Source organism: Pseudopodoces humilis, chromosome 3 (genome assembly GCF_049639895.1).
Source record: "Pseudopodoces humilis isolate 2021_Gansu_Grassland_sample_001 chromosome 3, ASM4963989v1, whole genome shotgun sequence".
Lineage (NCBI taxonomy): Eukaryota > Metazoa > Chordata > Aves > Passeriformes > Paridae > Pseudopodoces > Pseudopodoces humilis.
In genome coordinates, this window is record NC_142202.1 from 113,380,401 (window position 1) to 113,396,155 (window position 15,755).

Below are 15,755 nucleotides of genomic sequence, written 5' to 3' on the forward strand. Positions count from 1 at the left end.
AGCAGCAGCACTTGGTGTCGTTAAAGCCCAGGAGATTCTCGCTGCTGGAGCTTGTCTATCTCCGGACAGCCCCGGGCCACGAATCAAAGCGAATAAAACCACACAAAATAAACGAAGTCCGGGGCCGCGCGGTGACGTCACCCGTACAGCCCCAGTGACGTCACAGCGGCGTGCGCGCGCGCCCCCGCCGGGCCTGCGCGGTGCGTGAGGCGGGGGAGGCGGCGCGCGCAGCCTCGGCAGCGCCTCTGAGGAGCCGCCGAGAGCCCCGGGGGAGAACCGGGAAGGGCCGGGAAGAACCGGGGCCCATCGAGCAGAGCCGAGCAGAGCCGGGCGGGCCGCGGGGTTATGAGGGCGGGCGCCGCCGCCTCCCCGTGAGGAGCCGCGGGGAGCGCGCGAGGCCGCCCCGCCACAGGAAGCCATTTTGTGGGCCCCCTCCTCCTCCTCGCTCTCGTCCTCTTCCTCCTCCTCCTCGTCCTCCGCCGTCGCCGCCGCCCTCGGGAGCGGCCGGGCCCGGTGAAGGAGGGGGCGGGGGGGGGCGGCGGCGGCCGCCGCGCCCTCCCCCATGGCGAAGAAAACCTACGACCTGCTCTTCAAGCTGCTGCTCATCGGGGACTCGGGGGTCGGCAAGACCTGCGTCCTCTTCCGCTTCTCCGACGATGCCTTCAACACCACCTTCATCTCCACCATTGGTCAGTGCTTTTCCGCTCAGGGGGGGCTGCGGACCCCCCGGTTCCCACCGCCGTACCCCCCAGCTCCGTCCCCGTGTCAGGCCCGGGGACCCCCGGTGTTCACCCCAGCCCCGTCACCGTGTCACCCCCCAGGGATCCCCGGTATTATCTCCAGCCCCCCAGGGACTCCCTGTGTCACCCACCAGGAATTCCCTGTGGCACTCCATCCCCCCAGGGACCCCCAGCCCCGTTTCTGTGTCACCCTTAGGGACGGCCTGTGTCACCCCCGAGCCCCACTCCTTTATCCCCCCCCCCAGGGACACCCGATGTCCCTCCAGGACCTTCCTGTGTCACCCCCCCAGCCCCGTTCCTGTGTCCCACTCCCCGTTCGCGTCCTGTCCCCTCGCCCTGGGCGCTGAGCCCCAGCGGAGCCGCCCCGGTCCCGCCCGACGCCGCCTCGCCCCCGCTGCAGGGCAGGGTGGGTTCTGTTCCTCCCTCCCCGCAGCTCCGGCCGCGCCGGGTGACCCTGAGCGACCCTCGCTGTCCCCCCCGCGGGGGCTGCGCTGTCAGCTCGTCCCCCACGCCCTGTGCCAGCCGCCAGAGCCCACCTGGCCCTTTCCATCAGCGTTAATCCCTGTCCCTGCGGGCAGCAGGGCGGTGGGATCCCCGTCCCCGTGTTTGCACCGCTATCGATGTGGCTCAGAAACCATCGCGCTCGTGGGTGGGGTCTGTTTTCTCGCCCAACAAAGCTGTCCTTCCCCCCCCTTCGCCGGGCTCCGGGCAAAGCTGACTCCAGCCCTTCCTCACAGAGCAGCTCCTGACCAAGGTAGAGCTGCTCTGGCATCATGGAAGAGGGAGGTGTCTTTACCTTTTCCGTGCAATCTGTGCCATGGGACAGGCCTGGTACTCAATATCTTTCCATCCCAGGTGTATTACAGGGTTTCACTGGCCTTCTCCTGAACATCTTGTTTTGGAGATGAAGAGTTCAGGTCAGCAGCTTCTCACCTTCTTGGTGACTGGCTCTGGAAATTAAGTCTCAGCTTTCTTGCAGCACCCACTGGTGTAACACATGCAGATACCCACATCTGAATAAAAAAAGGAAATGATTTTCAGGGGTTTGAACTGAATCTGACTTTTGTGTTTGCTATAAATCCCTTAAATCACTGGTCATGCAGCTGTTCACTGAGGGAGTGTGGAGTGTCAGTGTAGATCTTAGTGCTGGGTGGAAGTTCACCCCTGTGCACTTCCTCATCTGTGTTGAAACATCACCCAAAAATTGCACCTCGGACTATAACATGTAAAAACACTCTCTTAAGCAAGGCTTTGGAAATCTAAAGTGAAAAAAAAAACACCTCAGCTTGGTGTTTTGCTGAATTTTTGGGGGACTGTGTGACAGTTGTTAACGTTGTCCCTTCCCATGGCATACCCTGACTCTGGGAGGCCTAATGGGTTTGCTGCTGTGGCCAGGGTGTATTTTGGCACTGCTTGGCAGGTCCTTGCTGGGATCACATGACATTCCTTGCCTTTGGAGTTTGTTGGGAAGGTTTATTTCAATTCCCAAAGTTAAAAATAGTCAACACCATAGTTAAGAAGTCAGCAGACACACAGTGGCTCCTGCTCTGTGCTTTTAATAATTAGTAATTTAGTAATCAGTATTAGTTGTTGGTCTAACTCTGCAGTTTTGGGGCCTTCAAGAGGAGTATCACCAAGCTGAGCAGGAAGTGTGCACGTGCAGATTTTGGAAGTTTTCCCACCAGCCAAACCAGTGGCTGTTTGTTTCTGGAGTGCCTAAACTGGAAGGCAGAGGTGATTTATTCCCTGAATTCTGAGCTGAACATCTGGTGATGGGTGATATGTGCACCCTTTTGGTTACTGTTTGGTGTGTCAGGTTTGTGTCTTTACGGTAGAATTTGGCAGGTGATGGGCAGGTGATTTGGCAGGCGATTTTCTGTGTGCTGTTCAACTGCCCAAAGATGTCTTAAATGTGTTGTTTCCATGGTCCTTCCATAAATTGATGTGGAAACCTGGAGGGAAGTGTCCTGTGCAGACAATGTCAGTTGAAAGGGAGATTCTCTGTTAGCACCTTGGGAAAAACAGCCCATCCATGAGGGAGGAATCCAAACACCTGAATTATCCAGGTCCACTCAGTTCTCTCTGCATTATTCCCAAGCGATGCAGCGGTCCGGCTGAAAATGGGATTTCAAATTCCCACTGGTGGCAGCAGCTCTCACACTGCCCCGGCTTGGCCCTGGAGCAGCAGTGGCGATCCAGGAGCCTGGAAAGGGGCTTTCCATGGGGGTCCCTGCTGTGGGAAATCGCAGCTCAGCAGCCCTGCAGCTCTGCTTGGTTTTGCAGCTGAAAGAGCAGAGTTTCAGGGAAAACCTCTGATGGAGTCTTTGACATGTAGCAACAAGGAAATGTGGTTTCCAAAGCCCTTGTGTACACAGTGGGTGACGGGAGGTGACTGGATCCTTGGCTGAGGCTCTCCTGTGTTTGAGTAACCCCAGCAGCTCTGATCCCTGGCTCTGGGTTTGCTCAGAGCTCCACAACAGCCTGGGATACACGTAAAATGTACTGGAGTGTTTGCTGGGGGCTGTAGGCTGAGACTGCTTCGTAGAATCCTGGAATGGTCTGGGTGGAAAGGGACCTCAAAGCCCATCCAGTGGCACCCCTGCCATGGCAGGGACACCTCCCACTGTCCCAGTGTCCAGCCTGGCCTTGGGCACTGCCAGGGATCCAGGGGCAGCTCCAGCTGCTCTGGGCACCCTGTGCCAGGGCCTGCCCACCGTGCCAGGGCCTGCCCACCCTGCCAGGGAACAATTCCTGCTCAATATCCCATTTAACCCTTGCTGTGGGAGCCATTCCCTGGCTCCTGTCCCTCCAGGCCCTTGTCCAAAGTCTCTCTCCAGCTCTTCTGTAGGTTCCCTTCAAGCACTGGAAAGCTCAGTCTTTAGTTTGTAAGGAAAAGAAGGATCTCAAGGAATATTGACACTGACCCCTGTGTAAGGAGAGTGTCTAAGGGGAAAAGGTTTTATTTCTGTAAAACCAAAGGCCTGTTTGCATATGTAAGGGAAGACACACTAATAGAGCATTTCTGCTTCAAGTTAGTAACTTCTGTTCACTGCACATTTCATCTTTGCACATTGACTAATCCTGATCCATGATGGCTGCTGGGATATAAGGTGCTGTCCCTGTAATTTGACATACTCTCACTTTGACTTTGAGTCACTTCAATCTAATATTTCCTGCTAAAGCAGCAGTTAAGCTTCTGGATGTGCTGAGGTGCCAGTGTGAGTGATTTCATTGCCCCGTCTCAGGCACTATAAATATTCCAGATGGCATTTCTGCAAGAAATCCCAGAGTCATTGGAACCTCCCTGGAGAGGGCAGGGATTCAGCCTCCAGCACTGCCCTGCTGTTTGCAGGTACAAAAAGAATAAATCTTGGAAGGCTTAGTCCATCACAAATGGTTTTAAATTTTAACTGTTCTTCAGCAATTTTCTGGTGCAAAAATAATTTTTATGCTGTTTGGTTTTGAGAGCTGTGGTGACTTCTCAGTTGTGCTCTAGGGATGCTCCTGGCTGGATCAGTGAGCGGGTGCAGCTGCCCCTCTGGCAGTGCTGGTGCTCCTTGGTGCTCCTTCTCATTTTAGTGCTCTCCCTGCTGCCACTCCTGCTACCAGCAGATTGTCTTTATTTTGAATGTTAAAAATGTTAGGATAAGTAACTTCCAGGTAGCATATCCTTGTTGAGATCTTAATTTTTAATAGCTTTTTATTGGCATTCAGTGTGTCAGGTTGTTGATGGTTTGAAGTGAGCTGTGGACAAAGGAGCCATAGGAGCTGTGCACACTTTGTGGAGCTCCTTGGGGTCCAGCCTTTGGCACCTGGGAACAGGTAGGGAGGGAGGCTCTTCTGGCCAGGATGGCTGCTGAAAAAGTTGAATGCCAGAACTGAGCCTAAGCATGTAATCATTGTTGTCTGACTAAGTCCAATGCAAATGAAGATGAGTCACAAAAAATGTTTTCCCATGAAATCTCTAGTAACAGCTCAGGAGAACAAAGGGTGCGTGAGTATTTGGAGATTCCCCCCACCAGTGCTCCTGATGGAGGTAAAACTTCCCTGGGTACCAATCCCTCCTGGAGGTGCAGCTGTATTTTGTATTCCTGAGCTTTACTCACCTGCCTGCAAGTCTACAAATCCAGAGATAAAAATCAGTGAATTTTGAGGTTTGTTTTATTTTGAACACAACCAAAGCTGTGCTAGGAGCTTGCAAAATTGTTATTTTAAATGTGAAAGTATGGGAAAACGATTTGGATGAAATTACTATTTTTTTATGATTTCTTTTGCCTTTATTAGAAGTGGGTTTGAGTGGGTTTTCACCTACTTTGAAATGGCTTCATGTTGGCACATTGAAGCAGTGAAGTTTTTAAAAATTAGTCCTCAAGGGTATTCAAGTAATAAATCCAAATTTGTTTGTGCATCATGGGAGGATTTTTTCACTCAGGATTGTCATATGTAAGTGTCAGAAGGAGGGAAGGATCCTCAGGTAGAGAATGGGGAAAACTTGGCAGATTTTGGTAAACAAATAATGGTTTGAATGGTGAGGATGCTTTTTCTGTGCAGGGGTTGCAATGAAGGTTGAGTAGTTTCAGGATTCAAATAAAAAAGAGTTTACTACAACAGTTGGAAGTACTTGCTTGCCTGTTCCCCGAAGCTGTGGATGTCCTATCCCTGAAAGTGTTCCAGGCCAGGTTGGGCAGGACTTAGAGCAATGTGGTCTAGTGGAAGATCACTCTGCCTATGGCAGGGGGTGAAATGGGATGATTATATCCCTTTTTTGTATCCTACCTACAGCCTAGAGGAGCAGCAGCAGCTGTAAGTTGTGTTTGTGTTGTACCCAGGCTCAGTCTGCTTGTGTCTCCTGGCATGGAGCAGGTGAATTAGACAAAGAAAAATCCCAATAAAGCCTGGCTCAGCAAAGCCCCCTGATCCCAACTCCTGCTCAGTCGTTTCTGTGACCTGAACCCATCAAGCAGCAGGAGAGGCCAAAGTCATTTCCACTCGAAGGTGGCTGCGCTGCAGAACCAGCTGCCAGGGGAATTTTGGAGGGGAAAAGATGGATGGGTTCAGAATGAAAGTAGAAAATGGAAGTGAATCTGTCGGTGGGCATTGGATGCTGTGCTCTGGATGCAGGCTGGAGCTTGGGAATCCCCTCAGCTCTTGGCTGCTGGAGGTTGGACAAGTATTGTCTGGTCTGGAGAGGGGTTGTCCTCTCCTGTGCCTGCTGGGACACCCAGGAGAGAAGGGTTCCAGAGGGAGCTGGACTTGTGTGATACTGTACAAGGAGGGTGGTGGGGTTTTGGTTTTGTTTAGTGGGGCTTTTTTTAGGTTTTGTGTGTGTTTGGGGATTTTTTTCTCATCTAGGGCAGTGAATAATGAGCAGCAGTTTTGCACACGCCTCACAGAGCTGATGAGAAACTGGGGATGGCTGTGGTGAAGAGCTGAGGAACAGAGCTGGCTGGAAACTTCTTTGTGTAACGTGGCTGTTTTTTCAGCTGAGCTGGATCAGCTCCCTGATGGGGCTCCATAGTTACCCTCCAGATCTGTGCTGGTGGAGTGATAGGGCAGCAGGAGACATGGAAACAGCAGAGTAGGTGGTGATTGTACTCAGAGTTCCAGGATCATTGAGGCTGGAAAAGTTCTCCCAGCCCATGGAGTCCAGCCTGTCCTTATCCCCACCTTGTCACCAACCCAGTGCCACATCCAGGAATTCCCTGCACACCTCCAGGGATGAGACTCCAGCAGCTCCCTGGGCAGCCCCTGCCAAGGCCTGAGCTCCCTTTCCAGGCAGAAATTCCTGCTGCTGTCCAAGCTGAGCCTGCCCTGGCCCAGCCTGAGGCCATTTCCCCTTGTCCTGTCCCTGTTCCCTGGGAGCAGAGCCCGAGCCCTCCTGGCTGTCCCCTCCTGGCAGGGACTTGTGCAGAGCCACAAGGTCCCCCCGGAGCCTCCTTTTCTCCAGGCTGAGCCCCTTTCCCAGCTCCCTCAGCCTCTCCTGGGGCTCCAGCCCCTTCCCAGCTCCGTTCCCTGCCCTGGACACGCTCCAGCCCCTCCAGGGCTCTCCTGGCAGGAGGGGCCCAGAGCTGCCCCCAGCACTGGAGGTGCCCCAGCAGTGCCAGCACAGGGGACGGGCACTGCCCTTGGCCTGAGAGGTTCCCCATGACAATTCCCTTTCTGGTTGCAGTTCCACATTAACAAACCTCTTGGCAGCCTCTCCTCCCTGCCCCCAGTATGAAACCAACCCTAAACTGGGTTTGCTCCTCTCCTGGTGCTGTTGCTGTCGGTGCCTCGGGCAAAGCCGGTCAGTGAAGGATGCCAACGCTGCCGAGCTGCTTCCTTGGGCACAGTCCTGCTGCTCCTCTGTCCTTGCACTGACACACTGCTGATGTGCAGCTGAAACTCCCAGGCAGCTGCTCCCCAAATGTGCTGAGCACGATCAGGAGCCGTGTGGGAAGGAAAGTGCCTGCGTTGGCTGCTCCAGTTTAGCCAGTGCTGTTTCCAGGAGGGGACTGAGCTGTCACTTCAGCAGTGACAGATAAAGAGTTAGGAAGTCACTGATATTTTCTAGGGTAATGTGTGTTCAGATTTGGAGCACAGGCCTGTAGCTTCTTGTGACAGGCTGTATGATCTGTGGGCTGTGTGTGAATTTTCAGAGGCCAAACAAAATGTCTGTTGGTGTTGGTAGAAACTTGTTCATGAACTCCTAAGCAGGAAGACAGCCTTTGTTTTGAGTAGCCAATGATTAGATTTTAGCAGCTTGTTGAGTGATAAACACAACTGGGAGGTGCAGAGAAATGATTTCCTCTTGACTCCTTGGTTTATGTCTTTCAAAAGGAAATATGTTTTGCTCCTGCAGAAGATTTTCTTCCCTGTGAGGATGGGGAGGCCCTGGCACAGGGTGCCCAGAGAAGCTGTGGCTGCCCCTGCATCCCTGGAACTGTCCAAGGCCAGGTTGGACTTGGAACACCCTGGGCTAGTGGAAGGTGTTCCTGCACATAGCAGGATGTGAAATGGGATTAGCTTTAAGGTCCCTTCCCACCCAAACCATCCCGTGATTCAACAATTCTCTTTATCCTGAGAAAACACTTGATCTTTTCCACTCTTCAAGTCAATACTGATATTTAATTAGGGGATCGATTGAGAACCTATTGATGAAAACCTCATCAGGGCATAGGAAGAATCAACCCTAACTTGAAGGGTTTTAGGCAGGTGTTGCTGCCTGGTGGGGGTTTTGCCTTGGCAGTCCTGGAGCAGGGTGTGGGCTCTCCCTCCCCACAGCTTCTCCCTGCTCCTCCTCCCTGGAGCATGGAAAGCCAGCGTGTCCCTGCTTGTTAGTGAGCTGGAGAACCTCCCCAAGGATGGTGGCTGGGAGAGGGCTGCTCTGCCAGGAAAATTCATCCCACCTGGCCTTGAGAAATGCCCAGACAGGACATGGGAGCAGAGCAGCTTGCACAGATTCTCCAGCAGTGGCAGCCAGTGCCTGTTTAGCTCCGTGACTTTTGGATGGCACAAAGTAGAGAAGGATTTCAGCCTTGTTTTGTGTAACTCTTGCAAGGGAGTAGAGTACTTCAGAAATGCTTTGTGAAAAACCAGCTTGGCAAATTCCTGGTGCTGAGGGAATTCCCTGTCTGGCCCTGGAGAACAGGGAGGAGACCAGAGCTGCTCTTGCAAGTTGCCTTGAACGTCTGGTGTTTCGGTGCAGCTCAGCTGTGTGGGTTTTCCTTTCTGCGTGGGTTTGACTACAAGTCTTGTGTGGGTTTAACTAAAGTCTCTGCATGTTTTGGTTCTGTTCTGTAGCTAAAACAACTCCAGGCTTTCTCTCCCACTGGGATTGTGACTGTTCTCTGTAACCTGGAGAAACACTCGTTTGTGTCTTGCATTTCCAAAATCTGACTTAATGCTCCCTGAGAGACACCTGCTTTCTTGAGAGCCGATGGGTATGGAATTTCTACACTGATATCCATACCTGTACAGCTTTTTCCTCAAGGGTGCTTCTCAAACTGGTGTGCTTTCATGTTTGGATCCACTGAGGCTGTTGTTGGACTAGAAGGAGTGCTGGAAATGCTCTTCCCAAAACCATGGCTGCTTCTGTGTGTACTGGAGTTCCTTTGGTGCTAGAGGGGCTGGGATCAGCATCGTGCTTGGGGAGGCTGTCCTGGCCCAAGATCTGAGCTTCACAACCCTTAAAAGCCATGGTTCCAAAGGTGGGTGTTGCTCTGGTAAGTTCAGGTGTCATCTCAGTGTGTCCAGGTGGGTGGCTGACCTGGGCTGGGTCAGGGTATGGTACCACCCTCTGGATTTATGGAAGGTTCAGGAAAGCTGGGCTTTGTTATGGCTCATCTGCAGCTTAAGAGAGCAAACTCTTGCCTCTGTTTCCTGACAGTGTTCCCTGAACAGGTTGTACCTGGTCCCAAATAAGTTATTCTGCCCCTGAGGTGGTTGTGTCTTAAGTGGGTATCACCAGCATTGGAATCTACAGTAAAGGTGATTTTACATTTCCCTTCTCAGTTACTGACTTTGGGCACCTGGACATAGGAACTCCCCTATGGGTGTCTGACATTTTTATGTGTCAGATGTCATCTCCTACCCTTCTAACCATGGCCATGGTACCTGTTCTTCCTCACCACCAAATCCCCCTGGTAGGTGACTTCCCTGAGGGCACTACCTCGACTACACTTGCTTTACTGCAGATATAATAAATGTCTGAACTGAGGTCATTGGAATGCTGGTAGCAGTACCTAGAAGTTTCCAGTTCCTCAGGTAGCAACATTGATTTCACACCCTCCAAGGCTTGCTGCAGGCTGTGTCTCATCCATCCTCTCCTCTTCCTTCTCCGAGTGGGATTGCTGTGGCAGAAGCCGAGCTGTCACCTCCATCTCTGGCACGTGGCAGGGCGTGTGTGTGCCTCTGTCACTTGAGAGGCAGCTCAGATGTGGAGCCTCAGCACAGCTCTCTAATTGCTGGTTAAAGGAGCCCCTCCAACACTCCTGATTCCTTGAGTGTGCTGGGAAGTGCTTTCATCTCCGTCAAACTTTCTGATCTTCCCAGTAAACAAAAAAGTTACATTAGTTATTTTAGCTACACAAATCTCTGGCAAAAGCAAAGGTAACTCCTGTCTAGTTCTTTGGGATTTGTGCTTCCTGTTGGTCTGTCTGGGACAGCATGGACCAGGAATGTGAGTTCTCTGAGAAGTCTGCTGTGTCTCATTCCTGTTCCAGTGAGCAGAAATGCTGTCCTTCCATCAAAGGGGCTCAGAAACTCCATCAGCAACAGCAATTAGACTGCCAGTGTCTGCTCAGCTGAGGTGGCCATGTACTGCAGGGATGTGTCCCCTGCCTCAGGGATGTGTCCCCTGCCTCAGGGATGTGTCCCCTGCCTCAGGGATGTGTCCCAGTGTGCTCGAGACCTTGACCCAGCCAGAGAACAGGAGATGGAGCTGCCTGGGTTTGGGTCAGGGAATGACAGAATGGATTTGGGTTGGAAGAAACATTTAGGTTCAGCTTTTTTTACCTCCTGCCATGGGCAGGGACACCTTCCACTATCCCAGGTTGTTCCAAGCTCCAGTCCAGCCACAGACTGTGTCAGAGAATAACATCAGAATTTACAGGAAAAGAGCTGAGGTTGCAGCTGAGCTCTGCCAGCAGCTGGAGCAGCAGCCCCACAGGCCCCAGGGTGCCAAACCACAGCGCTTACAGTGCTTGTGTGTCACCTCTGGCAGCAGCTGGGTGACAGCACCTGCACTTGCTCACACCACCTCTGTTGCCTGCTCATTCTGCCTCTCACCCACCTGCAGGGTTAGAAGCTCTTTCAAAGCTGGTGGCCACCCCCAGATGCTCTGAGGATCATAAGGAGACCTCATGCAGCAGGAATCCCCCTTGACTGTAGGGCTTTTGATGGGATCCAGAGCAGCTCTGACACTGGGAAATGGATCCCCACCTCAGGTCCTGCCCTGGCACCCAGGACCAACAGCGAGACTGAGACAGCCTGTGGAGCACACACTTGTCACCTCACAGCAGGACTGTGTTAGTTTGGGTTGTCTGGGGTCCCTCATTGCCCCAAGGACAGCAGTGCCAGCACCTCTCTGCATTTCTGTTCCAGTCACACACCACCTGCAGCACAACAACCCAGATCAGGTTTTCCCTGTTACAATCCGTGTTGACTTCCTTTTGTCCTGAGCAGCAGGCTCAGGCTGTCCCAGTGGGGACATCCAGGGCCCAAAGGGGCTCCAGGAGAGCTGGAGAGGGACTGGGGACAAGGGCTGGAGGGCCAGGAGCCAGGGAATGGCTGCCAGTGCCAGAGGGCAGGGCTGGATGGGATTTGGGGCAGGAATTGTTCCCTGGCAGGGTGGGCAGGCCCTGGCACAGGGTGCCCAGAGCAGCTGGGGCTGCCCCTGGATCCCTGGCAGTGCCCAAGGCCAGGCTGGACACTGGGACAGTGGGAGGTGTCCATGCCATGGCAGGGGTGACACTGGATGAGATTTAATGTCCCTTGCCACCCAAACCATTCTGGGATTCTGTGAACCTTCTTGCAGAATGCAGCAAACTAAAACTTCCAAACAAGTCTCACAGTCTCCAGGGCTGCCTCAGGAGATGCCAGTGTTTTGGGTAGCACAAGAATTGGATTCTAGGTGTGTTGTGTGACATTCTTCCAGTTGTTTCCACATTTTCAAAGACACATTATTCCTGTTTCTCAGGTTTTTTCTGTGAGTTCAATTAGACTGTTGCAGTATTAATGACAGCTCAAAAAGGTGACAAAACTTCCTGATAAATGTGATGCTTTGGGGCAATAGCATAACAACGGGCCTTTATTTCAAGGTTTTTCCCTGCTGATGAACTTGAGAGCTCTGCCAGTCATCTTCTCACTGGCTGGAGAACTTAGAGCTTGGGTGGAAACATCTGGTGTTCCAATTCTTGACCTCCTGCAAGAGCTGGGAGCTGGAGGATCTCTCAGGGTCACACTGTGCCATTACCCTGATGTGTAGCCTTCAGACTTCTGTTACTTGTTGTAAACCAAAGGTCAGAACCTGCTGCCATGCTTTTTATTGATGCTGAGAGGTTAATAAATGAAGGGTTTCTGTGATGTGTGAGTTGCTGTTCAGTACCTGGGAACATCCCTGGGATGTGGCAGCTGTTCATTAACAACATCTGTTGAGTATTGGAGCCTGGCAGGGAACATCCTGGGGGAGCACTGGACACAGCAGTGTCCTGGAGCCTGTGGAGGGAACAGGTGTGTCCTTAATCAGCCATTCCCTGTTGGAAATGTCACCCAGCACAGGCTGGCTCACAGCCTGTCCCCAGCCCTTTCCCTGGGAATGATGTGAGGTCACATGTGGGGTGGCAGTGCTGGTGCCTCACGGGTGGCAGCGCATGCTTGGTGCCAGCAGTGCCAGAACTGTCAGAAATAATGGGATTGTTTTGTGTTTGTAAGAGTACAAACAGGTTTTCCAGCAGTACATCATCACACGTGTCCTTTTGGAGCAATCTCGTACCGGGGAAAGTGTCCCTGCCCTTGGAACAAGGTTGGGCTGTAAGATCCTTCCCAACCTGAAGCATTTTGGGATTCAGTGATTCCATGACAGTGAATTGAGTGGCTGAATCCTTTAATCACCTCCCCAGCACAGCACCTCCTGTTTGGTAAAGCTGATGCTTTTCTGAATGAATTCACTTCCCCTCATTTATGTATTATCTGTCTTGTCCATCTGCTGAGTATAAATTAGCCAGGATAAGTGTTAACTTGAATTTTATTTTTATGTAATTTGAGGGCAAAATTACCATTACAGCAAGTAGTGACAAATTCTGTTTCATAAATAGCAGTCTATGCAAAAGCAGATTCATGTACTGTATTTATTTTCTAGCTAACAAATATAGCTTAAGTAGGGTGAGACATGCATGAAAACCGATTTAATTTGCTGTAATTGAACTTGAACATATTTAATTCATGTCCTTGGTGGTTTGGAGTAGAATTCCAATTGCAGACTGGGCTGTCCAGGCTTTTCCCTGCTGTGATTTTGGGTGTGGGGCCTGATGGGCTCCTGACAGTGAGATGCAGCTGCTTCATGTGATGCCCTCCCTAAAAATAGGGGCTGGTAAAGGTTCCTGCACCAGAGTTAATTGAGTATATTGGAAAATGAAAGATGTAATGGCAGGGAATTAAATCAGCCCTCAAACCTGGAATTAACTGACACTGAGCAGAGGTTACTGCTGCATGGGAACAGCTCTGAAGAAAGTTCTGTTTCTTGCTAGAGCTTCATTTCCTTTTTTTCCCCCTTAGTACCTTATGAATAAAAACCTTATTGTCTCTCTTGTCTCTTGGTATGCATAAAACATCACTAAAATAGTTCCTTTGTTCATTTTCTTTTGTTTTGTTTGTGGGAGCCTTGTGTAAGGTTTAGCTGCTGGAATAACAAAATGATCAAGTTTCTTTTTTCTGGAAGAAATAACTGCTTGTGTTGAAGCTGTGGTCTCGGGGATCTTAGTGACAGTGTGGGTGGTGTCAGCAGGAACCTGGAGCCTTCTTTCTGCACAGAGATGGTGTTTTACACACAGATTTCAGCTGTGCTTTCATGTGACTTCTGAAAGTCCTTCCCTTGGAGGAGTGTGGGTAAGTCAGACCTCCCTGGACAGAAGTTGCACTGATGTTTGTGAGCTGAGGGCAGCTGGGGAGGAGAGGATGAGGAGGTTCCATCAGTGGTTCTGGCCTCAGAAATGGCCTCAGGCCCTGTCTGTGACCAGTTAGTGCCCCACAGAGATTGTGCACACAGATGTTTCCAAGGGGGATGCCAGAGGGTGGTGCCAGACTCTGCTCAGTGGTGCCAGCGGCAGGACGAGGAGCAGTGACCATGAACTGGAACACAAAGAGTTCCTCCTCCACATGGGGCACAACTTCTGTCCATGCAGGGTGACAGAGCCCTGGAACAGCTGCCCAGGGAGGATGTGGAGTCTCCCTCTCTCACCTGCTCCAGGTGACCCTGCTTGGACTGGAGGATCTCCAGAGGTCCCTTCCAGCCCCAGCAGTTCTGGAATTCTCTGAACCTCTGTTGTTGTCTGGGATCCCAGTGTTTGTCTGCATGGCTGGGGTGCCAGGTACGCTCACTGCTCCCAGAACTTGTGGCAGCTGTGCCTTGAACACATCTGCTGAGTGCATGCTGAGGTTAAACATGTTGGATTCTGAGCTGCTGGAAGTGGCTGTCCCTTCATGTCCAGGTCACAGTGCTGGGGAAATGCTCCATTTTATGGGAAATGCTCCTCAGCCCAGTTATCTCCCAAACTTTGCACAGGAGACAAACACCAGATCAAAACTGTGCCACGAAGCCTTGGCTCACTGGCAGAGGCTCTGCTCCTGGGGACTGGGCTGGTCATCAGGTGAGTGCTGTGGGACTGCTCAGCATTCCCTGCAGCGTTCCTGGCACAGCTGCAGCAGCTGGAGCTCACCCAGGTCCCCTGCCCTGTCCTTGCCAGAGTGGGAGAACCACGTTGTCCCTTGGTGCTGCCTCAGCCTCCACCCCAGCTGAAATCACCAAGGGTGTGTTCGTTAACCCCCAAATTAGCATTGGCAGGGGCTGCCCAGGGAGGTTTGGAGTCCCTGGAGGTGCCCAAGGAAGGGCTGGATGTGGCACTCAGTGCGCTGGGCTGGGGACAAGGTGGGCATTGGGCACTCGATGATCCTGGAGTGTTTTTCCAGCCCTAATGATTCTGTGGTAACCGAGTTTCTCAGGTGTGGCTCTGTGTGTCATTGACCCTTCCTGTGAACCTGGAGGAGGATGTGGTGCCTCTCAAGGTAGAAACAGGTTGGTTTGAGCTGTTGGGAGTTCAGCTTCCTTCAGTCCCTTGAGTCCCCTTTCCCTCCAGCCCCCAGGCAACCACCTCTAACTAATGGTTTTAAGCTCACACACCTTAGTTCCTCCCTTGGAGGAGCTGTCACCTTCACTTTACAGAAAAGTTGAAATTTATTTGCAAAGATTAGTACAAAAGTCATGACGGGCAGTTTGTGTCCAGATCAGTATTTAAATACTCACAGCAGGTGGAGTGAGGGACCTGGAACTCAAGGTTGATGTGGAGCTCCTGGAAAAGCATTGTGTGTCACCATTGAATGAGGAGGAGATATTTGGAAATCCCTCACAGGCAGATCCATGGGATGGGTCCCCAGCTCCCTGTCTGCTGCATGGTGCCAGGGCCTTTTCCACCTCCTGATTATTTGGATTTTTAACTCCAGGTGTGGGTTTGAACAGCACTTCTCATTGTAATCCATCTATCAAACATGAACAGTGCTGCTTGAGGAGCTCTGGGGAATCCCTGATGTATTGGTACTTTGCTTCCTTACAGCCCTGTGGCTTCCCAGACCTAAATATGTGGATAGAATCTGTAATTTTTAGAAGAAAAAAAAAGTCATGTTCAGCTGGTAAAAGGATTTACATTTGCAAGTATCCAATGTGTAATAGCAAGGTAATGGACTTCTCCCTGTTGGAGGGAATAGGGTGGAACAAAGGAGATCTCAAGGATTGTTCCTGGAAATGATTAATATTTTCATTTAGGTGATGAGCAGTGGAGAGGTGGAAGGTCCCCAGTGCCATGGAGGTGCTGTGTAGGGAACATGCAGATCCCACCACCGCTGGCTCCTTAGTCGCTTCATATTTTTAATATTTTTTAAAACTGCCACCAAATGCTCTTAAAGAATTCTTGGCAGCAATATTGCCTTTTGCAGTGACTTAGGTGTTAATTCGTGATTTTTATTACAAATCTCAAAAGCAGTCACGGAGAAGGTTTCATTTGAGACTTGCAGTGGGACAGTTTTGGTGCCCTACATTAGCTGTGTGTCCCTGAAAGGGCCAATGGCAGAGGTCTCACCTGCTCACAGCTCCTTTGCTGCTTTGATGGCAACAGGAGCACTTCAGAAAGGAATTTCCAGTTGGGAGGGTCCCCTTCCCTCCTGGAGTTGTGAATCCTGCAGTTGGGAATGCTGTTCATCTCTGAATTCTGTTAGTCTCTGAATAAGGGCAATATGAGACGGGTTTAGGAAGCTGCAGTGGCGGGG

The 15,755-nt window shown here is 51.5% G+C and overlaps 1 protein-coding gene across 1 annotated transcript in view; it reads left to right on the forward strand.

Moving 5' to 3' along the window:
* The first annotated feature begins 205 nt into the window (after positions 1-205).
* The window catches only part of RAB10 (RAB10, member RAS oncogene family), a 40,557-nt gene continuing 25,007 nt past the window's right edge, over positions 206-15,755 (forward strand). Inside the window, exon 1 of the mRNA XM_005532731.3 lies at positions 206-689. Coding sequence (XP_005532788.1) covers positions 563-689 — 127 coding nt within the window. The 5' untranslated portion in view covers positions 206-562. The remainder of the gene's footprint in view (positions 690-15,755) is intronic.